We start from the raw sequence: 26,874 nt of genomic DNA, 5'->3' as shown, positions 1-26,874 counted from the left end.
TCAACATCATTAAAATGTTCATAGTACCCAAAGCAATGTACAGTTTTAATGTATTAACCATTAAAATGTCAATGGCGTATCTCACAGACCTAGAAGAAAGTTTCCAAAAATTCCTATGAATTTAAGAAAAGACCCCAAATAGTTACAGCAATCTGGACAAAGAAGAACAAATTTGGAGGGATCACAATACCAGATATCAAGCTATACTACAAGCCACCATTCTCAGAACTGCCTCTTACTGGAACTAAAACAGACATAAAGACCAATGGGACAGAACAGAGAACATAGAAGTCGACCCTAACCATTATGCTCAATTAATATTTGACAAAGGGAGGCAAAAGCATAGAATGGAGTCATACAGTCTCTTCAATAATTGGTGTTGGAAATTGGATGGCAGTCAGGCCTAGGCAGGGCTGGGTAGGTGGGGCGGCGCGGGGCGGGGCGGGGCCCGGTGGGGCGGGGCGCGTCAGGGCGGCTGTGCACTGGGCTAGGACTCTGCACTGGAGACTCTTGCCCTTCCCGCGGGGTCTGGGGCCTCCCAGCAGGGCCCCATGGAGGACCTTAGCCTGGATAGCTGCAGAGAGGAGGACGCGGCGCCAGGCGCCAAGGGGTGGCCGGAACCCCAGGCGAGGGTGCACTTCCGCGTGAGAAGGTTCATCATGGAGGCAGGTGTCAAGCTAGGGATGCAGTCCATTCCCCTCGCCACCGCCTGTGCCATTTACCATAAGTTCTTCTGCGAGATCAACCTGGACGCCTATGACCCCTACTTGGTCGCCATGTCTGCCCTTTACTTGGCTGGCAAAGTGGAAGAACAGCCCCTGCGAACCCGTGACATCATCAACGTGTCCAACAGGTACTTCCACCCGGGCAGCGAGCCCTTGGAAATGGACTCCCTAGTCTGGGTGATCCGGGACAGCATTGTGCAGTGCGAGCTCCTTGTGCTGCGTGTACTGTGCTTCCAAGTCTCCTTTCAGCACCCACACAGGTACCTGCTCCACTACCTGATTTCTCTCAAGAACTGGCTGAATCCTTACAGCTGGCAACGGACCCCCATCTCCGTCACTGCCTGGGCCCTGCTGCGGGACAGCTACCGCGGGGGGCTGTGCTTCCGGTTCCAGGCTCAGCACATAGCGGTGGCGGTGCTCCACCTGGCCCTGCAGGTCTATGGGGTCCAGGTGCCCGCTGAGGCCATGGCCGAGAAGCCATGGTGGCAGGTGTTTAGTGCGACCTTACCAAGCCAATCATTGATAACATTGTGTCTGATCTCACTCGCATTTATACCATGGACTCAGAGATCCCCAAAGACAAGCCTGGGACACTCGGCTGCCAGGGGACAGCGCCACCACATCGCCCTGAGGGCCGGTCCCAAGAGCACTGGCAGGGAGGACTGGTTTTGTGCTGCTGGAGACAGGCCGGTGAAGGCGATGACATGCTGCCACTTTGATTCTCAGTCTTTGACTCTCCCTGGCAGCCAAGGTCCAGATGGGGATGGGCACCTCCCGCGGGCAGGAGGGTGCCGCGGGCATGAGGGTGCTGCGGGCAGCTCTGAGGCCTCCGGGTCTGCTTTTGTCCTTTGAAAGGACGCAGACTACAGCCGAGGTTTGGGATCAGTGGAAGGAAAATCAAAGAACGCATGGGACTCTGCCCCAGGGGATTTTTTTAAAGGCCAGATTTAGAGAAAGTATGACTCAATTAACATAGAGGAAATTTTATTTTGTTTCATTGAAGATATTACAAAGCCAAAATAAAAACATAATAATAATTGGTGTTGGACTTTTAGCACAGATACATGCAAAAAAAATTAGTCTAGACCACCAACTTACACCATACGCAAGTATAAATTGGGAATGAATAAAGGACTTAAAAGTAAGTGGGTAACCATGAAAATCTTAGAAGAAGCAAAATATCAGGCATCTGTCTCAGCAATACCTTTACTGATACAGCTCCTAGGGCAATGGAAACTGAGGAGAAAAGAAACAAATGGGACGACGTCAAATCAAAACACTTCTGCAGAGAAGAAGCGGCCAACAAATACAACAACAACAACAACAACAACAACAACAAAACAAGGAAGTCCACTGCCTGGGAGAAGATATTTGCCAATGTTATATCAGATAAGGACCTATTCTCCAAAATTCATACTGAACTCATCCACTAAACAAAAGGAAGATCAACATTCCAATAAAAAAGTGGGCACCCCCACCATGAAGACCCCTTCTGACTTATGGTGGCCCAGTTCCTGTGATGATTATTACAGCCACACAGGAGATGGGTATGATGGGGGCACTGCATTTACTGCAACAGCCGATGGGACACCCCTGTAAGAGGTCCTGAGTGTGGTGCTGGCGGCGATCATAGGATACACCATGTATGCAAGAGAGAGTGAATCATGCAGTACAGTAGCTCACCTGATTGGGCATTCGGGGAGTCAGAGGGGAAGCGCCTGTGACAGAAGAATTAGACACTGAAAATAAAAATGATAAGGTACAGACAATATTTTATTGTAAGGAATTTGGCTTCTGTTATTTAAAAATGAATAAAAGCAAATGGTAGGTTTGGGGGAAGCATCAAGAATTGTAGGTACCATTATGAAGTTTCAGGATTGGAGGCAAGGTTTGAATTGTACAAGGTTGCTTCCTAAGTGCTGATTTAAATTACAATATACTTAAATGTTTAAATTTTACATATTGTATTGTTAACATATTCAGAATATAAGCACAACCAAAGGACCAACAGAGGCAAGACACTGGGAGTGGGTGACAAGAACAAGAGACTAGAGATAGAGGAAGCCGGAGGGAAGGTCAGTAGAAAAAAAGAAAGAGACATATATATTACTTTTTGTAAAACCTTAAACACTAACATTACAAAAAATTTTCAGAAGAAAGTGTTCTGCAACATGGGATTTCTTGTCTGATTTTACTACAAACACAGAAAAGCAGTCTGTTTGGATGGTGAGTTATATTCATGGCCCTAAATTTCCCAGGGTGTCTATGACCATATGTGCATGAAGTCTTTGAAGTGAACTGCATACAAAATGAAGCAGTGTGTTATTTCATCATGGCATGCTGCCCTGTTTTCCAGTTAGGGAGGGTAAACAAATGAGGTATTCTCCTTGGAAAACCTAAATGGATAAAAGGATTGAAGAACCTCTGACAAGGCTGCAAAACAAGGATTCCTCCAGCTCTGTGGCCCACACTTTGCCCCCTAAGATACTGATAAGGAGCAGGCCGATCCCACTGGCCCCAGGAGGAAGAGGAGACCCTGGGGAAATAGGAGATGGTGGTGAGCAGCAACAGGGCAATGTGGCTTGGCAGCGCAGCAGCCTAGGCCTCAGCATGAGGAAGATTCACAGACACCTGTGGAAAGGAGTATAGGAAGAACATGTCATGGCAGCCCCTGTTGAGGGGCAGGTGGAAAGGCCTGAAGGTGCTGTGGGCGGCCTAGAGGGAGAGTTCAGAGGAGGGGCTGAGGTAATCTGCTTTGACTCTGAATGACAGTGGACATGCACACTCCCTCCTCCTGCCTAAGCCCCCCTGCCTGAGCTGGAATTGCACTGCCCTTGTTGTACTGGTAGTTCCTGTCTCAGGCACACACCCTGCGGCCCTGGTGTTACAGGCTGTTTCCCTCCCAGCATCCAGGTGTCCCTGTGAGAGAAAAATAATGGCCCAGGAACCTGGCAGCACACCAGGGGAGAGCCCAGGCAGCCCCTCCTCACCTGTCCTGTCCGCTCAATAGGGGCCATCATCCTCTCATAGTACTTCAGGGGATTGAGCCACAGGTCCTTGCTGATGATCTGGTAGGGCAAACAGACCTGGGTTAGGAGAGCACAGGGACCCGAATAGAATCCCAAGCAGCAGGCGGACACAGGAAGCTGTATGCTGGCATGGCCAGCGACATCCCACCTCAGCAATCCTGCCAGATGCTGTCACACTGTGGTCAGAGAACCAGTGGAAGAAGCTGGCGCTGCTGTCCTGGAGCCTGTGTCTGTAGATTTCTCCTTCACAATGCTGGTACCACTGAATGGGAGTGGCACGGGACAACCTGTATCCTGCAGGAGAGGGGTTTGTGAAGCTGGGTACATCGCCTTCCATCCCTGCCCACCACCAGCTGCAGCCCATGCAGGGAGCCTCCTCTTACCTGTGAGGGTGATGAGATACTCCTTCACAATCATGGTTGCGGAAGTAGGGGTTCCTGCGGAAGTACAGGCTAATGGTGCAGCAACCCCAGGGATGCCTGACTTCCCTCACCTGCAGAAGGAAAGTGGATCCAGGGAGTAAAATCGCAGCCCAGTGCTGCCGCCTGTAGCTGTTTTCAGGGACAGGCCATTTCCTCACCTGGCTCCACTACTCCTTGGAGCAGGTGCACTTACCTTCAAATCAATCACATGGCCGAGCATATTTTCATCTTGGACGCTGATCATGGCCGACAACTCTGGGTGGTTGACAAACTGCTTTGGGTCAAGGAGCCTGCAACCTGGGAGCTGGGCATGGACCAGCTAGAAAGAGCAGCCTGGCCTGGCCTCTCCTTCACTTAAGGCCACTCCTTCCACATAAATGGCAGAAAGGGGCACAGCACCACTCTGTTTCCTGACAGACCCTGATGCCCACCGGACTGTTTTGTGCTGAGGGCTTGACAGGCTGCACATCACACATTCCTGCTTCTGACTGAGGAATTGGACATAGAGACGGCCTGTAAGGCAGCGTTAGATAGTTCCAGAACAGCCCGTGCAACACAGCCCTGTCTGTGGGCATCAGCCCCTGGTGTATGCGTGCCTCTGCCTTGGAGCTCTGCCCCTGGACCCCCTGGTAATGCTTCTATGGTGCCTGTACAAGACAGAGGGTGTCTCCAGGGTCCTGGGCCAGACCGGGGCACACTGCCCCTAGCTTGTCCTCAATGTTCTTTTCTAGGGGAACCATCCCCGCTTACACCGTTCTCCTGCACTTTCCCATGCTCCTTGTGATCCTGCTCCTCCACCCTCAAGGATACAGCTGTGAGCCAGAACCAAGGGATGCGCCGGATATTGAGGCTTCTCCGTTTGAAATAGGGCTTGAGCCTCTGCCGAGTCCTGCACCTGAGCCGAGAGAAGGCCTGCTGACTTGCTCGTTCATGGGCTCCATCTCCAATTGAAGGGCCTGGAGCACCTCCAGAGGTGACCAGGTTAACTTGGCGCCGGGCCCTGACTGGGCCTGCTCCTGCTGCACTGGCTCCTCTTCTTCTGGCTTTGCTTTGGCCTTGGACTGAGGCTCCACCTCTCCCACCTGTTCCACTGCCTCCATGGTGCATCCCCACCCCCCCCTGCAGGACAAACTGCTCCCCTGCAATTAATTGCTCCTCCATCCACCCCTCCTCCTGGTGGTCACTCCCTTGCGGGTCACCTGGATCCTGTGCCTCCAGCCTCAGCTCTTCACTCACCACCTCCTCCTTCCTCCCCACCTGCAGATCTGGGAAAACCTCCTCACCTGCCCACTTGGCCTGCCATGGCACCACCTGCAGAAGGCCCTCTGTCCACAGGATAAACTGAGCCTGTTCCTGCAACTCCTCCCACAGGCCCTCCTTGCCTTCCCCTTGCTCCTCATTCTGGGTTCCCTGCTGCACCTCACTCTCCTCTCCCTGCACACACTGCTCTGCAGCCACCCAGTCCTCCCCTCTCCTGCACTCAAGATCAAGCCCAACATCCTGGCCTGTGTCCAACCTCAGCTCCAGGGTCTCAGTCTCCCCCACCTGCATGAAGTCCTCCCACTCCAGCCCCAAAGCTGCCCTCTGAACTTCCTTTGCCCTTGTGTCCTGGGTATCACCACTTCCCTGCACTGAGGTGAAGCTAAAAGCCTCCTGGATCATCCTGCTTGCCCTGTCCTTCCTGGTGCAATGGCCCTGGGGCCCCTGTGAATCCTCAGGCGCCCTGCAGCTGAAGGCCCCCTAGTGGAACTGAGAGGAAGCGCACTGCCCCCAAGAGCCCCTCAGTCTCCCAACACAGCCTGACTCTGGATGCCCCCTGGCTCTGAGACTGGTGCTGTGATGGAGCAGGTGGTGCAGAGCCTGCTGAGTCCAGGCAAGGTGCTTGCTCACTGGTGCATGCAACCAGGCCCTGGTGTGCTGACTGGGTGCACACTGGGCTCATGCCCAGGCGCTGGTCATGTGAACATGTGGTACAGAAGGCACCTGGCCAGGCCCAGCCTGCTGTTTCTGGTTGGGCTCCTCAAAAGCCTCCTCCAATCACGGACGCGGCAGTGGGTGTCACCCTGCGCAACCCCGCCCCTCACTCAAAGCTCTGGTGTAGGTAGATGGTAACTCGGAGGTATCCTCTTATCTCTTCATTAGCCAGAAAAAGGAGATTTTGAAAGCTTAGAATCTTGACCTGACTGAAAAGAAGGAAGAAATGGTGGAACTTGAAAATGACTTCAGGTTTTCTCACTGTGCTGAATGAAGTCAAACACTGCTGCAGTGAAATATTTTACCCGTTGTTCTCCCCGCATGAACTACAATAATAATGTGCTTTGTGTTGACATTTACTGCTGTGTTGCTGACAATTACCTGGAAGAGAAATTAAGGTGATTCAATGGGTTGGAAAAAGTTGAGCTAAATCAGAAAGCAGGTCTAATTAAGCAAGTTTATTCTCTATCTATCTAAAGACACACACACACACACACACACACACACACACACACACACATTTATATGGCTAAGGTGACTCGTGCATGTGCCATACGTTTGAAGCTCTTGCTGGCGCCAATTGCATGCATGTGTTTCAAATCGTCATTGTCAATCTGAATTTGGTTGACACTGCTATTATAGAGAAAGGGCAAATAGCAGTACTAAAATATTTCTTCTAATTAATCTCCTTTCAATGTGCCCAAATCCATGCACCTGGCCACTGGTATTCTAATAGTGGCAAGATATCATCCGTGAATACTAATATTCTATTGGGCCAGGACATGCCAAATTGGTCACACATATCTATATATATAAAAGCGTAAGCGACATTATGAGTGGTTGGTACGATGCACACCGACCACCAGGACTCAGACGCTCAACACAGGAGCTTCCCCCAGGTGGTCAAGGCTCTCCCACAGCGAGAGCATCACTCAGCCAGAAGGCGGGCTAATGGCTGGAAAGTGCAGCTGTGACAGCCTGAGCCTCTGCTGCCTATGTGACAAGGCTACGAAGCAGTGGTGGCAGGTGGAGTGGGGCTTGGATGAGTGGGAACAGAGCACCTGGCTCCAGCTTGGGCTCCTGCCCACCTGCCTGCCGTTTCGTGCACTGCTACATCCCTCAGGAGGTGTCAGACCTAACCTGGCAGTCCCACATCTCCCAAGGGGTCCCAGATTGCGTGAGGGCACAGACCAGGCTGTGGGATGACACCGGTGCTTGAATTTCATTCACCGGGCTTCTAGTCATTTTATTATTTATCACCGATTTAGCATGGTTCTCTTCTAATGATGAATAATTTAAAGGTATAAGCTGAATTTTGGTAATGATGGCCATTGAAATTTTACTGCTCTTTAGCGGTATTATTTAATGGCTTATATGAAGGGCACTAATCTCCCTCAAAATATGAGAACTATTACATGTCCCACAAACAGTACTATGCTTCAGTGCTAATTCTTTCCACTAATGCCCCTAAGTGAGCCTTTCACTAATTTTCTTTGCTCACTAGCTCATCCAAAATTGAAATGGGAAGGCTTCTTGTCTATATTCAAGTGCAGAGGCATATTCTTCTTAACTACACTGATGCTATCAATACTTTCAATTTTACAACATAATTTATAGTGAGGGTCTCTATGTTAGACTTTAAAACATCTCTTTACTAATATGAATAAGTCACTTTTACCTTATTTCTTCACAACTATGTGCACGCTCTGATTTAGCAACTTTCAGTGTCTGACTCTTTCAAGTGTCCCTTTCCACCCTTCTTTTCATTAAAAACAGGACATCTGAATCCACACTGATCACTTTTCAGCCTGCTGTGATAATGCAGACATTCCTTTGGTTACATTGGACTCGAAGTACATAAGTTTTGTGGTTACGTTGCCATTCCCCATGTATTTATTAAAAAAAAAAAAAGGTTGAACATTTCTACGTATGTACATATGTGCTTTATGTTTTCTTATTATTCATTTACCACAAGAAAGGTCAGCAATTGTTATCTTTCTTTTAATTTTTTTTAACTGTTGCACGCCATTACTGCTGTGTATGTGCGCTCCCTGTGTGTGACATACGTGCTTATGTAGGTGGGTTCTGACTTACGTGAATATTGCATTACATCACACTGCAGGAACGTGTCAACAATGTAACGCGAGGAACTACTGTACTTGTATCCTATTGATTAAGATGTAGTTATTTGGTCTCCATATTTCTTCAATACATATATGGTTGTTGGAAGTACAAATTATATCTTTATATATTAATGTGTTAATTAGAATTTTCACTCAATAAAAATAAATGCCTTGTCCTTACAAAAAGATCTGGCCTTATAATTTAATGGCCTAATACATATTAGAGTAGGGCACGACTACCAAAGTTTCTCAGAATAACATGGGTTGAAATGAAGAGTATATCCTGCCTACCCCTACTTGAAACAAGAGCCTTAGTTGAGCTCCATCATGATCCAAACAGAAACAGAAACAGTAAGATACATGGCAGGTTTCTGTTACTATATGCCTACTGAGCATGCCTCAGTGCACATTTCCTGACGGTGCTATTGATCAGAATGTGCACTCACAGGACATTAGAGCCTTCATGCACAACTCCATCCTGAAAAGGAGCTCCACATAAAAAGGAGCGTATTGGACAAGAATGTTAGCAGGGACTTTAAAATGCAGAGGGATTCTGAAGAAGATTGAAAAAGGGGGCAGAACCCTAGCCAGTTTGGAACAGTGGACAGATCACCGACCTTCAGACTGAAGGACCCCAGTTTTGATTCAGGTCAAGGGCACTTGCCTGAGTGTGGGCTCAATCTCCAGTCTGGGGCTTGCAGGAAAAGCTGATCAAAGAATCACTCTCATCACTGATGTTTCTAACTCTCACTTGCTCTCTGTATCTCTCTCTGAGATAAATAAAAATATATTTAAAAGAATGGTGGCAGAATCATGGATGCTGCAGGGACATGCTCCCAGGAACAAACTGATATTCCAACTAAAATACAGAACAACTTCCTGAATAATCAATGGAAAACTCACAGGAGAGAACCCTGACACCCGAGGACCGAAGGTGGAGGCCACTTAGACACTGGTAGGAGGAGAGGAGGCTTGAAGGGGCGGGCCTGACACCCACAGACAGCAACTGAAGTCTCGGAGAGATATCTCAGCTGTGGAGAACTGCCACTGAGAACTCTGGGTCTAATCCCCAAGCTGGGCCTCCTAGCAGAGAGCACCAGAACTGAGGAGGGTACCCATATACCCTGTGGATGTGAAAAGCACCAGGGCACTGTCTGCCAGGGAGAGACAGCTAGAAATTCAGGTATCCTCTTAAACGGTCAGCACACAAATTTCCCTGTGGAGCCACACACCTTGTGCCCTGGCAAAGGGAGGGTGAAGGGGACTGGAGCTGTGAGGGTAAAAGCCAGAACTGGGGAGTCAAGGATTCCAGCACAGAAGACAGACACTTCAGGTTTCCTGGGAGGAGTCATTTCCTCATGCAGCAGAGAAAATCTTTCCCATGCAGACATTTGCCTTTCCTGGAGGGGAGACAATTAACACACACTACTGGGAAACACCTTCCCCTGAGTACACTTAAGAGATCATAAATAATATTTAACCTCCACACAGAGGCAACTGCCCCACCCTGTTGAAACAAACTTTTGCTATAACCTGAGGACCATTGCCTTGGAAGCAAGTTAAGTTGGAATCCTATCAGTCTATAGACAGAGGAGGTCTCTGGAGGCTTTGAGTCTTTGTCTGACCTAATTAGTCAGAAACATCCTTTAACAATGTTCTGCACTAGAGACTGAGAGGATCTACCTAACTCGTCACCACAAACCCACACAGAAAGCCAGAAAGAGGAAATAAAGAAACAACCCCCAAATGAGAGAACTAGAGAATTCTCCAGATATAGAGGGAGATGAAGCACAGAGAAGACATTTATCTGAATCTGACTTCAGAGTTATAAAGGTAAAAGAGCTCAACAGCATGAAAAAAGATATAGTGACTATGAAAAGAAGAACAGTCCTAGATATAAAATGACATAATACAAACAGGAGGACCACTTACATAACAGTATTAGAATAGCGAGTGTGCCAAAAGAGGCAGGAGGGGAGAAAAGCGTAGAGACGGTCTTTGAAGAAACAATGGCAGAACACTTTCCTAACGTGGTAAAGAAAAATCCCACACAAGGTCAAGAGCCAAAGAGAACCCCAAAGAAGAAGTACCCAAACAAACCCGTGCCCAGACACATCATAATTAAAATGCCAAAAATTAAAGACAAGGAGAGAATCTTCAAGGCAGCAAGTAAAAAGAAAACTGTTAGCTACAAAGTCGTCCCCATAAGGATGAGTCCTGATATCTCATCTGAAACTCTACAGGCCAGAGGGATTGGCATGAAGTACTCAAGTTAATGGAAAGTAAGGATCTGAGACCAAGATTACTATATTCGGCAATTCTTTCCTTCAAAATAGACAGTCAAATACAGAGCTCCATAGACAGAAAAAGGCTAAAAGAGTAAATTGTCACCAAGCCAGCATTACAAGAAATGCAAAGGGATTGCTGTAATGAGAAGGAGAAACAGAGACAGAAACTTAGCCATACAGAAAGAAAATGGAAAGAAATAAATACCTATCAATAATAACTCTAAATATAAATAGGTAAATGCTCCAATCAAAAGGCATAGGGTATCAAAATGGATACAAAAATATGATCCAAGTATATGCTTTCTAAAGGAGTGTGATCTGAAAACAAAAGACACACAAAGGATTGGAGTGAAGGAATGGGAAAATATCCATGCAAGTGAAAAGAAAAAAAGGCTGGAGTACCAATATTCATATCAGAAAAAATAGACATTTTAATAAAGGCCATCACAAGAGACAGAAAGGTCACTGCATGATACCAAAGGAATCAACCAGCAGAAAATATTACTATAGGAAACAAATATTCATCCAACACAGGAATATATATATATGTCTCCTATCTAATAAAAGAGAAACATGGTAATTAGCATACGACCGGTACTCTTCCCTTTGGCTATCAGCGAGATATGCAAATTAGCTGCCTGCCAAGATGGCGGCCGGCAGCCAGGCAGCTTGAAACTAACCTGAGGCTTGCTTGCTTCAGTGACAGAGGACTCCAACATTCCCAGCCTGCCTTGCCGGCCTCTGAGCTTGCAGTTTAAGAAATTGTAACAAATATAGAAGCTAAACAAAGCCCCAGAAACGTGCTTTCATTGAGCCCGGGATCTCAGAGCTGGAGTTATATATTGTTTCGATTATAGAACCCAAACATCCAGATACCTTTTTTCAGCAGCAGAGGCCTCAGAGCTGTAGCCAGAGCTAAAGCTGGCCCAGAAAAAAAAAAAAAAAAAACAGAAAAAAAAAAGCAGTTGGGAGCTTCAGTCGGCCAGAAAACAGCCCTCAGCCCCTCACCCAGGCTGGCCAGGCACCACAGTGGGACCCCCACCCTGATCCAGGACACCATTCAGGGCAAACCAGCCAGCCCCACCCATGCATCAGGCCTCTATCCTATACAGTAAAAGGGTAATATGCCTCCCAGCACCGGGATCAGCGGAGCTGAGAGTGCTCCCAGCACACACGGGGATCAGCGTGACAGGGGGCAGCACCCAAACCCCCTGATCGCCCTGAGGCTCCGTGTGTAACAAGGGGTGGGACCTCAACCTCCCTATCCACTGTGCTCTTTTCATGACAGGGGAAGGCGCCCCAACCCCCTGGTCAACCCTGCTCCATGCCTGATGGGGGAGCTCCCCAACCCCTGATCGCCCTGCGGCTCTGTGTGTGAGAGGGTGCGGCGCCTCAAACCCCTGATAAGCCCTGCTCTGTGTTTGACAGGGTGCTGGGCTCCAACCCTCTCCTCCCCCTCGGGCCCTGCTCTGTGTGGTACGGGGTAGAGCCATAACCTCCCCACCAGCCCTGCCCTGAGTGTGACTGGGGGCGGTGTCCCAACCCCCCAATAGACCCTACCCTGAGCATAAGTGAGGGTGGCATCGCAACCTCCCAATCTGCCCTGCTTTGTGCATGACAGGGGAAGGCGCCCCAACTCCCCAATCAGCCCTGCTCTGAGCCCGACCAGGGGCTGCACCTAGGCATTGGACCTGCCCTCTGCCACCCAGGAGTAGGCCTAAGCCAGCAGGTCATTTTCTCCTAAGGGGTCCCAGACTGCGTGAGGGCACAGGCCGGGCTGATGGACCCCCCTTTCCCCCCCGAGTGCACAATTTTTGTGCACCGGGCCTCTAGTATATACATGCCAATTCAAAGCTATATGCCAAAATGTTGGACAATGTGGATGAAATAGATGAAGTCAGTAAAAAATGCCAACTACCAAAATTGATTCAGAAAGAATTACTTATACATCTGAAACAAACAAACAAAAATCAAACAAAGAGACTTCCAGGGAACTTTAATGGAGAGCCTGAAAACAGGACAGTCATAGTAGCAGACTTTTATCACTCCTATCACTTCACTGGATAGATCTTCCATGTGACAAGATAATGATTCAGAGACTCTAAAGGACACACTGCATCAGATGGATTTAATTGACATTTTAGAACGTTCACCCCAACAGAGCAGAATATACTTTCTTCTCAAGTGCACAGGGGTCATTCCCAAAGATAGACCACATGGTAGGACACATAACAAGTCCCTACAAGTTCAAGAAGATTTAAATCATATAAGGCATCTTCTTGGATCATAGTGGAATGAAATGACAAATCAACTAGCGTAAAAACACCCAAAAACATTTAACACTTAGAGGCTAAATGGCATGCTATTAAACAATGAATTTGTTACAATGAGATCAAGAAAATATCAAAGACTTTTTGGAAAAAAAGGACAATGAACAAATAACAACACAATATCTCTGGGAAACAGCAAAAGCAGTCCTGAGAGGGAAGTTCATAGCACTATAGACCTACCTCAGAAAATAACAAAAATCAGCAATAACCTATTTGTCCCTACAACTGAAGAATTAGAAAGAAACCAACAAGAAGAGCCTAGAGTAAGTAGAGGAAGGAAAAAATAAAGATTACAGCGGAAAAAATAACAGAGACAAAAAATTCAATGAAAACAAAAGCTGGTTCCATGAAAGGATAAGCAAATTTGATAAACCATTAGCAAGACTCATTAAGAAACAAACACACATGATTCCAATAAGTAAAATCAGAAACAAGAGTGGAGGAGTAAGCACTGGCACCACAGAAATTCAAAGGATTGTAAGAAAATACTGTGAACAACTATATGCCAAAATGCTGGACAATGTGGATGTAATAGATGAAGTCAGTAAAAAATGCAAACTACCAAAAGTGATTCAGAAAGAATTAAGAAACCTGAATAGGCTCATAACAACTGATGAAATAGAAGCAGTAATCAAAACACTTCCAACCAACAAAAGCTCAGGTCTGGACAGCTTCACATGGGAGTTCTACCAAACAGTCGGAAAACTACAGTCTATACTCCTCAAACTGTTTCAGAATATCAAAGAGGAAAGAATACTTCCAAACTCTTTGTATGAGGCCAGCATTATTCTAATTCCAAAAGAAGGTAAAGACACTACAAAGAAAGAGAATTCCTGGCCAATATAGCTGATGATGACAGACACTAAAATCCTCAAACAAGTATTAACAAATCGCATCCAGCATTATATTAAAGGACCAAATGACATGATCAAGTGGGATATAATCCAGGGATGCAAGGCTGGTATGATATTCACAAATCAATAAATGTGATACAACTCATAAACAAACTGAAGGTTAAAAATCACGTGATCATATCTATAGACACAGAAAAAGAATTGGAAAAAACCCAACCCCCAATTTTGATAAAAAGTCTCAGCAATGTGGTAATAGAGGGAGCATACTCAACATGATAAAGGCCATATATGAGAATCCCACAGGCAACATCATACTCAATAGGCAAAAACTAAAACCATTTCCCATGAAAGAACGGAACATGACAGTGATGCCAATTTTCACCATTCCTGTTGAATATAGCACAAGAAGTGCTACGATAGTGCTCAGACATGAAGAAATAAAAGTCATCCCAACCGGAAAAGCACATAATAAATCAATTTGGTCATGAATCAGGATACAAAATTAACACCCAAAAATATTTGTCTTTTTATACACCAAGAATGAACTCACAAAAAGATAAACTAAGAATCCCACTTACCATTGCAATAAAAGAATTAAGGAAAAAACTCAATTAAGGAAGTAAAAGAACTGCACTTGGAAAATGACAGAACATTGAAACGGAGATAAAGATATCAACCAGTGGACTAATATACTGTGTTGATGGGTTGGTAGAACTAACATCATTAACATGCCCATACTCCCCAAAGCAATTTATAGATTCAATGTAATCTCCATTAATATACCAACAGAATATTTCACAGACTAAGAACAAACTCTCCAAAAATTCATATGGAGTAAAAATAGCCTCAGCAATCCAGGGAACAAGAAAAAAATATGGAAGGCTCACAATACCAGATATTAAGCTATATTATAAAGCCACCATTCTCAAAACGGCCTGCTACTGGCACTAGAAAAGACATATACACCACTGAAACAGAACAGAGAACCCGGAAGTGGACCCAAGTCAATACACTGTATTATTAATTTACAAAGGAGGGGAGAGCATTCAATGGAGTCAAGACAGTCTCTTTGATTTCGACAAGATGGCGGCGATATAGGCAGACGCGTCCCAGGTCTTGTGCCAGAGCAGATGGAGTAAGCAGCTGAAACTAATAACACCGACCGCGAATTGGTGAAATTACTCAGCTGGTGAGACGGTTTGCAGTAGGGAAGGGCAGAGGTCCCCTGGAAAGGTAAAAGAACCACGGATCTGGGCAGGAAAGTTTGCCAGACCTCTGAACCCAGAGGGTCAGAGGGAGACCGCATGGCAGACAGCCATGTCTCCTGGGACAGGCACAGCCCCTGACTGGGGAAAAGAGATCCGCGGGATTCCTGGCACAGGGGGATTTGAGATCTGGGTTCTGTGATTACGGAGGACTGAGCCTAGAGGGGGCTGCCTCAACAGCTGAACAGACCATGCAGTGCTGGTAAGAGAGGAGCTTACAGAAATTCAGACTTCCCCATTTCTGTGGCCAGCGTTTGTTTATTTTCACTGAACCCTGTTCATAGGACATTTCAGATACAGACACTATCCTGTGCTGAAAAGAGGGAGAAGGTGCAGACGAGTGGAATCTGGGGAGAGGCTGGGGAGAAAGGGGGCGCCGGGAGAGGTGCCAGCAAATTTAGTGCTGAGACACCCCTGGGCCCAGGACTTGGGCAGCCATTCTTTCCAGAGTGTGGGACTCCTCCACCTAGCCCCCAGGCAAGGAGTACAGCCACACCCAGATTAGACCCCGAAGGAGATGAAGGATTAAAATAATCTGATCAGTCCCTGGGCGTTAAGAGAGTCTGGCCTATAGAGGAACTTTCAGTCCCAGCAATAACATAGAGCAGGGCAACGATTAAAGAACCAGTTCTGGGGAGTTGACCTCCCCAAACCAGTTTTAAGTGCAATAGAGAAAATAAACCCTTGCTACTGGATAGAGAAGCTGTATAGCCTCAGAGGCCAACCCAAAAATACTGCCACCCAGAGGCTGAGCCACAAACTTAATCTCAGCTAAATACAAATTATGGCAGCCTGGGACACAAATACGGCCTGCTTTAAAATCAGGACTATGGTTTACAACACTGAGGAATAGTGTATCCCAGGGAAATTCAACACTCTCCTGAATAACTGACAAGACCAAGGCGAGCCAGACTGAAGAGTGGAAGAACCGAATTACCTTCACTACTGGAAATTTTTTTTTCTTTTTTCACCTTTTAACTAAGAAAGCAAATTTTTCTTCTTTTTCCATCAGCTAATTTTATCCTTTTAATTACCACATTTTTATGTTTAACCAGTATTATTACTACTACCATTTTACCATTTTTATAAAGTGATGTTTTATTGTCTCTCTATTTTATTTTGGGATTAGTGTTCTCCATTCTATTTTCATCGTTCCTATAGCATCAATTTTCCCTACCTCAATTTTACCTCTATGCTAAAACCCTCTTCCCCACTTTCCCCTTTTTGTTGTCCTGTTTCTCTTACCCTATTCCTGCTTTAGATTTTCCTGATTCCTTCATATTTCCCCCTGTCAAAATTTCACCCTAATTATATATCCTATTTCCACTACACTGCTCTAAATCCTTATACACCTATCCCTTATCTTTCTTCACTATCCAAAATTTTTTCCCTTCTTTTATCTTTCTATGTTTTGTTGCTGTTTGCTTGATTGTTGAGTATTTTGTTTGTTTTTGTTTGTTTGTGTGTGTGTGTGTGTGTGTGTGTGTGTGTGTTTGTGTGGGTGTGGTTTAGGTTGTTTTGCTTTTTCCTTTTATTTTTCTTTTGCTGGCTTTTTCACTCTCTCCACCCCCGCTCCACGACAGTTATTTTTGTGCTTCTGTTTTCCCTTGCCTCTCTTGATATTATTGATTATTTGTTGATTGCATTCATCTCCAGCGATCTGTTGCTGGAATCTGTTGGGATTAGTGGTGGTTATATCAGAGTTTTCTCCTCAAATAAATAGTCTCTTTCCCTCTTCTGCTTCATTCTCTCTTTTCACTCTTTTTTTCTATTTTCCTCGTCCTTTTTCCCAATTTCATTTTTGAACTACTTCTTTTCTTACTTTTCTTTTCTTTTTTCTCTTTTATCTTTTTCTCTTCTTTGTTCCTTATCCCCTAATCCTTTTAATTTGGGCAGTCTCCTTTATTTGGGGTTACTAATATTGTGAATATATTTGTGTTCAGTGCCTGGTATGTTGTGCCTTGATTTGTTGCATTATGTGCCCTTAAATCAACGCAGCAGATCCAAGCCACAGCAGCCTCCTGATCACCATACCCTCTGAGGATCAGCAGCTGTATGTGAAGCCTCCCCCCACCAGCAAGAAGAGCCACCAAAGCTGTGAACAGCACACATAAGAGGAGCTACCAACTGAGGAAAAGCTGCTACCGAAACCGCCCGAGGAGAAACCGCAGCCCAAGGAGCCACTGCCACCCAGGGAGTAGCTCATGAATGACTCAACGTCTAGATATGTCAGTGAGATCAAACATGGGTAGACAAAGAAACCGCCAAAGGAAAGAGAAGGAGGATTCGCCAGAAAAGCAGCTAAGTGATACAGAGGCATGCAACATGACAGGAAAAGAATTAAGAATAAGGGTCCTAGAGTGCATAAACCAGATGGAGGAAAAAATGAAAAACATATAGAAGAACCAAGAAAACACAGATGAAAAAATCAACTACTTAAGCAAGAATCAAGAAGAAAGAGATGAAAAAATCAACAACTTAGTAAGACCCAAGAAGAAATGAAGAGTGATATAGCTGCAATAAAAAACACCATTGAAAGTATCAACAGTAGACTAGGAGAAGCGGAGGACCGAATTAGTGAATTAGAAGACAAGGAAGCAAACACACCCAAACTGTACTGGAATTGGAGAAAAAAATTAAAAGACAGGAGGAGAGCGTAAGTGAGCTTTGGGACAACATGAAACGAAACAACATGTAGATAATAGGGGTGCCAGAACAACAGAAAGAGGAACAAGGATTAGAAAACCTATTGGAAGAAATAATATCAGAAAACTTCCCTGTGGTGGAGAAGAAAAAAGTCACACAAGCCCAGAGAGTCCCAAACAAGGTGAACCCAAAAAGACCCACACAAGACACATCATAATTATCATGGCAACTGTTCAGGACAAAGAGAGAATCTTACAGACTGCAAGAGAGAGATGGAAAGTTACATACAAGGGATCTCCCATTAGATTATCCAATGATTTCTCAACAGAAACACATCAGGCCAGAAAAGAATGGACAGAAATTTACAAAGTGATGCAAAGCAAAGGACTGAATCCAAAAATACTCTATCCAGCCAGGCTATCATGCAAAATTGAAGGGGAAATAGGAAGCTTCACAGACAAAAAAAGGCTATAAGAGTTTCTCACCACAAAGCCGGCAATGCAAGAAATTCTAAAGGGACTGGTGTAAAAAAAGGAACAAAAAGCTCAGAAAGAAAACAGCCACACACAAAAAAAGAAATGGCTGCAAACAAGTACCTTTCAATAATAACTTTAAACTTAAATGGAATAAATGCTCCAACCAAAAGACATCGAGTGGCTGAATGGATAAAAAAAAAAACATGATGCATACATTTGTTGTCTACAAGAGACCCTCCTCAGAAGAAGGGACTCACACTGACTGAAAGTGAAGGGATGGAAAAATATCTTTCAGGCAAATGGAAAGGAAAAGAAAGCTGAGGTAGCAATGCTTATATCGTACAAAATAGACCTCAAAGTGACGGCCATAACAAGAGATAAGGAAGGCCACTTCGTAATACTAAACGGATCAATACATCAAGAAGATATAACCCTGGTAAACATATATGCACCCAATGCAGGAGCACCCAAATACATTAAAAAAAAAAAAAAAAAAAAACTCCTGGAAGATATCAAAGGAGAGATAGACAACAATACAATCATAGAGGGGGACTTTAATACACCACTGACATCACTGGATAAATCCTCTAGACAAACAATCAGCAAAGAATCAGCAATCCTAAATGACTCACTAAATCAGATGGACTTAATTGACATCTTCAGAACGTTTCACCCCACAGCCAAGGAATATACATTCTACTCAAGTGCTCTTAAGACACATTCAAAAATAGACCACATATTGGGTCACAAACAAAGTCTCCCCAATTTCAAGAAGATTGAAATCATACCAAGCATCTTCTCAGACCACGATGGCATAATATTAGAAATAAACGACAATGAAAACAACCCAAAATACTCAAACACTTGGAAGCTGAAGAGCATGTTATTAAATATTGATTGGGTTACCAATGAGATCAAAGAAGAAATTAAAAACATCCTGGAAACTAATGCCAAGAAAACACAACAATCCAAAACCTATGGGACACAATAAAAGCAATCCTGAGAGGGAAGTTTATAGCTCTACAGGCCTATCTCAAAAAACAAGAAAAAATGGTAGTAAATCATCTAACTCTACAACTCAAAGAATTAGAAATAGAGCAACAACAACAACAACAACAAAAAACCAGAGTGAGGAGAAGAAAGGAGATAATTAAGATTAGAGCAGAGAGAGATCTCAAAGATGGCGGCGATATAGGCAGACGCGTCCCAGGTCCTGTCCCGGAGCAAATGGAGAGAGCAGCTGAAACTAATAGCATCCACCCCGAATTGGCGAAATTGCTCAGCTGGTGAGACGGTTTGCAGCCGGGAAGAGAAGAACTCCCCTGGAAAGGTAAAAAAACCAGGGTTTTGGGCAGGAAAGTTTGCCAGACCTCTGAGCCCAGAGAGTCGGAGTGAGACCGCGTGGCAGACAGCCGCGTCCCTTGGGACAGGCACAGCCCCTGACAGGGGAAAGGAGATCCTCGGGATTCCCGGCGCCGCCGGGGGAATTGAGAGCTGGGTTCTGTGATCACGGAGGACTGAGCCTAAAGGGGGCAGCCTGAAGAGCTGACCAGACCATGCAGTCCCGGTAAGAGAAGAAGCTTACAGAAACCAAGCCTTCCCCGTTTCCGCGGCCGGCGTTTGTTTGATTGTTTTCACTGAATCCTGTTCATGGGACATTTCGGATACAGGCACTCACCTGTGCTGAAGAGAGGGAGAGTGTGCGGAGGAGTGGAATCTGGGGAGAGACTGAGGAGAGAGGGGGGCCGGGAGAGGTGGCAGCGAATTGAGTGCTGAGACACTCCAGAACCCAGGTCTGGGGCAGACATTCTCTCTGGAGGGTGAGACTCCTCCCCCCAGCCCCCAGGTAAGGAGCACAGCCACACCCAGATTCCACCCTGTAGGAGATCAAGGATTAAAATAATCTGATCAATCCCTGGGAGTTAACAGGGTCTGGCCTATAGAGGGATTTTCAATCCCAGCAACAACACAGCGCTGGTAACTAACTATTACGCAGCCAGCTCTGGGCAGTGAACTTCCACTGGACAGAGAGGCCCTATAGCCTCAGAGGCCAACCCCAGAACACTGCCACCCAGAGGCTGACCCACAAACTGACTCTTTGCTAAACACAAAATAAGGCAGTCTGGGATACAAATGCGGCTTGCTTTAAAATAAGGACTGTGGTTTACAACACAGAGGAACAGTGTATCGGAGGGAAACCCAACATTCTCCTGAATACCTGGCAGGTCTAAGGCGAGCCACACTGAAGAATAGAAGAACCAAAGGACCTTCACTACTGCAATTCTTTTTTTTTCTTTTTTCACCTTTTAACTAAGAAACCAATTTTTTTCTTCTTCTTTTTTTTTCTTCTTTTTCCATCACCTCATTTTACCCTTTTAACTACTACCTTCTTATTTTTAACCAGTATTATTACTGCTACCATTTTACCATTTTTTAAAGTGCCATTTTATTTTCTCTTTATTTTATTTTGGGATTAGTGTTCTCCATTCTATTTTCATTGTCATATTACTGGTTGTTTCTAGTTTGCATTCATCTCCAGGGAGCTGTTGCTGGAATCTGTTGGGATTAATGGCGGTTCTATAGGAGTATTCTCCTCATATTAAAAGTCTCTTCCCCTCTTCCACTTCATTCTCTCTTTTCGCTCTTTTATTTTCTTTTTTTTTTCTTTTTTCTCCTTTTTTTTTCTTGTCTTTTCTTTTCTCGCTTTTTTTCCCCCCTCCTTTTCCCCAATTTCATTTTTGCCCTCCTTTTTTTGGTCCCTACTTTTCTTTTCTTTTTTCTCTTTTATCTTTTTCCCTTCCATCCTCCTTATCCCCTAATTCTCTTAATTCGGGTGGTCACCTTTATTTGGGGTTATTAATATCGTGAATATATTTGTGTATACTGCCGGGTACGTGGTGCCTTGTTGTGTTGTATTTTGTGCCTTTAAATCAACGCAGCAGATCGAAGCTACAGCAACCTCCAGAGCTCCACACCCTCTGCTGAGGAACAGCAGCTGTATGTGAAGCCTTGCCCCACCAGCCAGAAGAGCCACCTCAGCTGTGAACAGCACACACCAGAGGAGCTGCTGCCAACTGAAGAGCAGCTGCTACCGCAACCGCCCGAAGAGCAACCACAGACCAAGGAGTCACTGCCACCAAGGGAGCAACCACTGAACGACTCAACGTCTAGATATGTCAGTGAGATCAAACATGGGTAGACAAAGAAACCCCCAAAGGAAAGAGAAGGAGGACTCTCCAGAAAAGCAGCTAAGTAATACAGAGGCATGCAACATGACAGACAAAGAATTCAGAATAAGGGTCCTAGAGTGCATAAACCGGATGGAGGAAAAAATCGACATCCTCTGCAAGAAGCAAGAAGAAACAGATGAAAAAATCGATAACATATGGAAGAAGCTAGAAGAAACAGATGAAAAAATCAACAACTTAAGTAAGACCCAAGAAGAAATGAAGAGTGATATAGCTGCAATGAAAAACTCCATTGAAAGTATCAACAGTAGACTAGGAGAAGCGGAGGACCGAATTAGTGAATTAGAAGACAAGGAAGCAAAACACACCCAAAATGTACTGCAATTGGAGAAAAAAATTAAAAGACAGGAGGAGAGCCTAAGGGAGCTTTGGGACAACATGAAACGAAACAACATACGAATAATAGGGGTACCAGAACAACAGAAGGATGAACAAGGATTAGAAAACCTATTAGAAGAAATAATATCAGAAAACTTCCCTGAGGTGGGGAAGAAAAAAGTCACACAAGCCCAGAGAGTCCCAAACAAGGTGAACCCGAAAAGACCCACACCAAGACACATCATAATTACCATGGCAAATGTTCAGGACAAAGAGAGAATCTTACAGGCTGCAAGAGAGAGACGGAAAGTTACATACAAGGGATCTCCCATTAGATTGTCAAATGATTTCTCAACAGAAACACATCAGGCCAGAAAAGAATGGACAGAAATTTACAAAGTGATGCAAAGCAAAGGACTGAATCCAAGAATACTCTATCCAGCAAGGCTATCATTCAAACTTGAAGGGGAAATAAGAAGCTTCACAGACAAAAAAAGGCTAAGGGAGTTTATCACCACCAAGCCAGCAATGCAAGGAATGCTAAAGGGACTGGTATAAAAATAATAAAAAGCTCAGAAAGAAAGCAGCCACACACACACAAAAAAGAAATGGCTACAAATAAGTACCTTTCAATAATAACTTTAAACGTAAACGGACTAAATGCTCCAAACAAAAGACATCGAGTGGCTGAATGGATAAAAAAACATGACCCATACATCTGCTGTCTACAAGAAACCCACCTCATTAGAAGGGACTCACACAGACTGAAAGTGAAAGGATGGAAAAATATCTTTCAGGCAAATGGAAAGGAAAAGAAAGCTGGGGTAGCAATACTTATATCGGACAAAATAGACCTCAAAGTGAAGGCCATAACAAGAGATAAGGAAGGCCACTTCATAATACTAAAGGGATCAATTCAACAAGAAGATATAACCCTGGTAAACATATATGCACCCAATGCAGGAGCATCCAAATTCATAAAAAAACTCCTGGAAGATATCAAAGGAGAGATCAACAACAATACAATCATAGTAGGGGACTTTAATACACCACTGACAGCACTGGATAAGTCCTCTAGACAAACAATCAGCAAAGATACAGCAATACTAAATGACTCACTAGATCAGATGGACTTAATAGACATCTTCAGAACACTTCACCCCAGTGCCACGGAATATACATTCTACTCAAGTGCTCATGACACATATTCAAAAATAGACCATATATTGGGTCACAAGCAAAGTATCCCCAAATTCAAGAAGATTGAAATCATAAAAAGCATCTTCTCAGACCACGATGGCATAATATTAGAAATAAACTACAATAAAAACAACCCAAAATACTCAAACACCTGGAAGCTGAATAGCATGCTATTAAATATTGATTGGATTACCAATGAAATCAAAGAAGAAATTCAAAACATCCTGGAAACTAATGACAATGAAAACACAACAATCCAAAACCTATGGGACACAATGAAAGCAGTCCTGAGAGGGAAGTTTATAGCTCTACAGGCCTATCTCAAAAAACAAGAAAAAATGGTAGTAAATCAGCTAACTCTACAACTCAAAGAATTAGAAAGAGAGCAACAAGAAAACCCCAGAGTGAGCAGAAGGAAGGAGATAATAAAGATTAAAGCAGAAATAAATGACATAGAGACCAAAAAAACAATACAGAAAATCAATGAAACCAAGAGCTGGTTCTTTGAAAGGATAAACAAGATTGACAAACCTCTAGCCAGACTCACCAAGAAGCAAAGAGAGAGGACCCAAATAAACAAAATCAGAAACGATAGAGGCGAAATAACAACAGACCCCACAGAAATACAAATGATTGTTAAAAAATACTATGGTCAGCTCTACTCCAACAAACTAGACAACCTGGAGGAAATGGACAAATTCCTAGAAAAATACAACATTCCAAAACTCAATCAGGAAGAATCTAAAAATCTCAACAGGCCAATAACTATGGTAGAAATTGAAGCAGTCATCAAAAAGCTTCCAGCAAACAAAAGCCCAGGACCAGACGGCTTCACAGGGGAGTTTTACCAAACATTCAAGGAAGAACTAAAACCTATCCTCCTCAGACTACTAAAGAAAATTCAAGAGGAAGGAACACTTCCAAGCTCATTCTATGAAGCCAGCATCACCCTAATACCAAAACCAGGTAAAGACAACACAATGAAAGAGAATTAAAGGCCAATATCCCTCATGAACATAGATGCCAAAATCCTCAACAAAATCTTAGCAAATCGGATCCAGCAGTACATCAGAAAGATCATACACCATGACCAAGTAGGATTTATTCCAGGGATGCAAGGATGGTACAATATCCGCAAATCAATAAACGTGATACATCACATAAACAAATTGAAAGAAAAAAACCACATGGTCATATCAATTGATGCAGAAAAAGCATTTGACAAAATTCAACACCCATTTTTGATAAAAACTCTCAGCAAGGTGGGAGTAGATGGATCATACCTCAACATAATAAAAGCCATATATGACAGGCCCACAGCCAACATCATACTCAATGGACAAAAACTAACACCATTTCCCCTAAGAACAGGAACAAGACAGGGATGCCCCCTCTCACCACTCCTGTTCAACATAGTACTGGAAGTGTTAGCCATTGCAATTCGGCAAGAAGAAGAAATAAAAGGCATCCAAATTGGGAAAGAGGAAGTAAAACTGTCCTTATTTGCAGATGACATGATATTATACATACAAAACCCTAGAGACTCCATCAAAAAGCTACTAGACTTAATACATGAATTTGGCAATGTAGCAGGATACAAAATTAACCCCAAGAAAACTGAGGCATTTCTATACACCAATAGTGAACTTTCAGAAAGAGAGATTATAAAAACAATCCCGTTTACCATCGCACCAAAAAAATTAAGCTACCTAGGAATAAACTTAACTAAAGAGGTAAAAGACCTCTACTCAGAAAACTACAGGACGTTGAAAAAAGATATAGAGGAAGACATAAACAGATGGAAGAACATACCGTCTTCGTGGATTGGTAGAATCAACATCATTAAAATGTCCATACTACCCAAAGCAATCTATAAATTCAACGCACTTCCCATTAAAATACCAACGGCATACTTCAGAGATCTAGAACGAACTCTCCAAAAATTCATCTGGAATAAAAAAAGACCCCGAATAGCTGCAGCAATCCTGAAAAAGAACAAAGTAGGTGGGATCTCAATACCAGATATCAAGTTGTATTACAAAGCCACTGTTCTCAAAACTGCCTGGTACTGGCACAAGAATAGGCATATAGATCAATGGAATAGAATAGAGAGCCCAGAAATCGGCCCGAACCAGTATGCTCAATTAATATTTGACAAAGGAGGCAAGAACATTCAATGGAGCCAAGATAGTCTCTTCAATAAATGGTGTTGGGAAAATTGGACAGATATATGCAAGAAAATGAAACTAGACCACCAACTTACACCATACACAAAAATAAACTCAAAATGGATAAAGGACTTAAATGTACGACAGGAAACCATAAAAATTCTAGAAGAATCCAAAGGCAACAAAATCTCAGACATATGCCGAAGCAATTTCTTCACTGATACAGCTCCTAGGGCACTTGAAACTAAAGAGAAAATGAACAAATGGGACTACATCAAAATAAAAAGCTTCTGCACAGCAAAAGAAACCATCAACAAAACAATGAGAAAACCCACTGTGTGGGAAAACATATTTGCCAATGTCATATCTGATAAGGGCCTAATCTCCAAAATTTATAGGGAACTCATACAACTTAACAAAAGGAAGATAAACAATCCAATCAAAAAATGGGCAAAGGACCTAAATAGACACCTTTCAAAAGAGGACATTCAGAAAGCCAAGAGACATATGAAAACATGCTCAAAGTCACTAATCATCCGAGAGATGCAAATCAAAACAACAATGAGGTACCATCTCACACCTGTCAGACTGGCTATCATCAACAAATCAACAAACGACAAGTGCTGGAGAGGATGTGGAGAAAAAGGAACACTTGTGCACTGCTGGTGGGAATGCAGACTGGTGCAGCCACTATGGAAGACAGTATGGCGTTTCCTTAAAAAACTGAAAATGGAACTCCCATTTGACCCTGTGATCCCACTTCTAGGAATATATCCCAAGAAACCAGAAACACCAATCAGAAAGGATATATGCACCCCTATGTTCATAGCAGCACAATTCACCATAGCTAAGATCTGGAAACAGCCTAAGTGCCCATCAGTAGATGAATGGATTAGAAAACTGTGGTACATCTACACGATGGAATACTATGCTTCTCTAAAAAGGAAGGAACTCTTACCATTTGCAACGTCATGGATGGAACTGGAGACCATTATGCTAAGTGAAATAAGCCAGTCAATGAAGGAAACATACCACATGATCTCACTCATTCATGGATAATAGAGACCATTATAAACTTTTGAACAATAATAGATACAGAGGCAGAGCTGCCTCAAACAGATTGTCAAACTGCAGCGGGAAGGCCGGGGAGGGTTGGGGGGCAGGAGGTAGGGGGGTAAGAGATCAACTAAAGGACTTGTATGCATGCATATAAGCATAACCAATGGACATAAGACACTGGGGCATAGGGGAGGCTGGGGGACTGTCTAGGGCGGGGTGATAAAATGGACACATATGTAATACCCTTTGTAATACTTTAAGCAATTAAAAAAAAAAATAAAAAAAAAAGATTAGAGCAGAAATTAATGACATAGAGACCAAAAGAATAATACAGAAAATCAATGAAACCAGGAGCTGGTTATTCGAAAGGATAAACAAGATTGACAAACCCCTAGCCAGGCTCACCAAGAAGCAAAGAGAGAGGACCCAAATAAACAAAATCAGAAACAATAGGGGCAAAATAACCACAAACCCCACAGAAATACAAATGATTGTTAAAAAATTCTGTGGACAGCTCTACTCCAAAAAACTGGACAACCTGGAGGAAATGGATAAATTCCTAGAAAAATACAACATTCCAAAACTCAATCAGGAAGAATCTAAATATCTCAACAGGCCAATAACTATGGAAGAAATAGAAGCAGTCATCAAAAAGCTACCAGCAAACAAAAGCCCAGGACCAGATAGCCTCACAGGGGAATTTTACCAAACATTCAAGGAAGAACTAAAACCTATCCTCCTCAGACTAC

At 43.9% G+C, this 26,874-nt stretch overlaps 1 protein-coding gene across 1 annotated transcript in view; it reads left to right on the top strand.

The window, feature by feature from the left end:
* Positions 1–551: 551 nt before the first annotated feature.
* The window catches only part of LOC308512309 (uncharacterized protein), a gene marked incomplete at both ends in the record, with an annotated part of 71,983 nt that continues 45,660 nt past the window's right edge, over positions 552–26,874 (top strand). Inside the window, 2 exon segments of the mRNA XM_081082093.1 lie at positions 552–1,221; positions 1,224–1,336. Coding sequence (XP_080938219.1) covers positions 552–1,221; positions 1,224–1,336 — 783 coding nt within the window.

The sequence above is a fragment of the Myotis nattereri genome, assembly GCF_964212035.1.
Source record: "Myotis nattereri genome assembly, chromosome: Y".
Classification (NCBI taxonomy): domain Eukaryota; kingdom Metazoa; phylum Chordata; class Mammalia; order Chiroptera; family Vespertilionidae; genus Myotis; species Myotis nattereri.
Note: the sequence above shows the minus strand (reverse complement) of the source record. Positions and strands in the feature narration are given on the sequence as shown.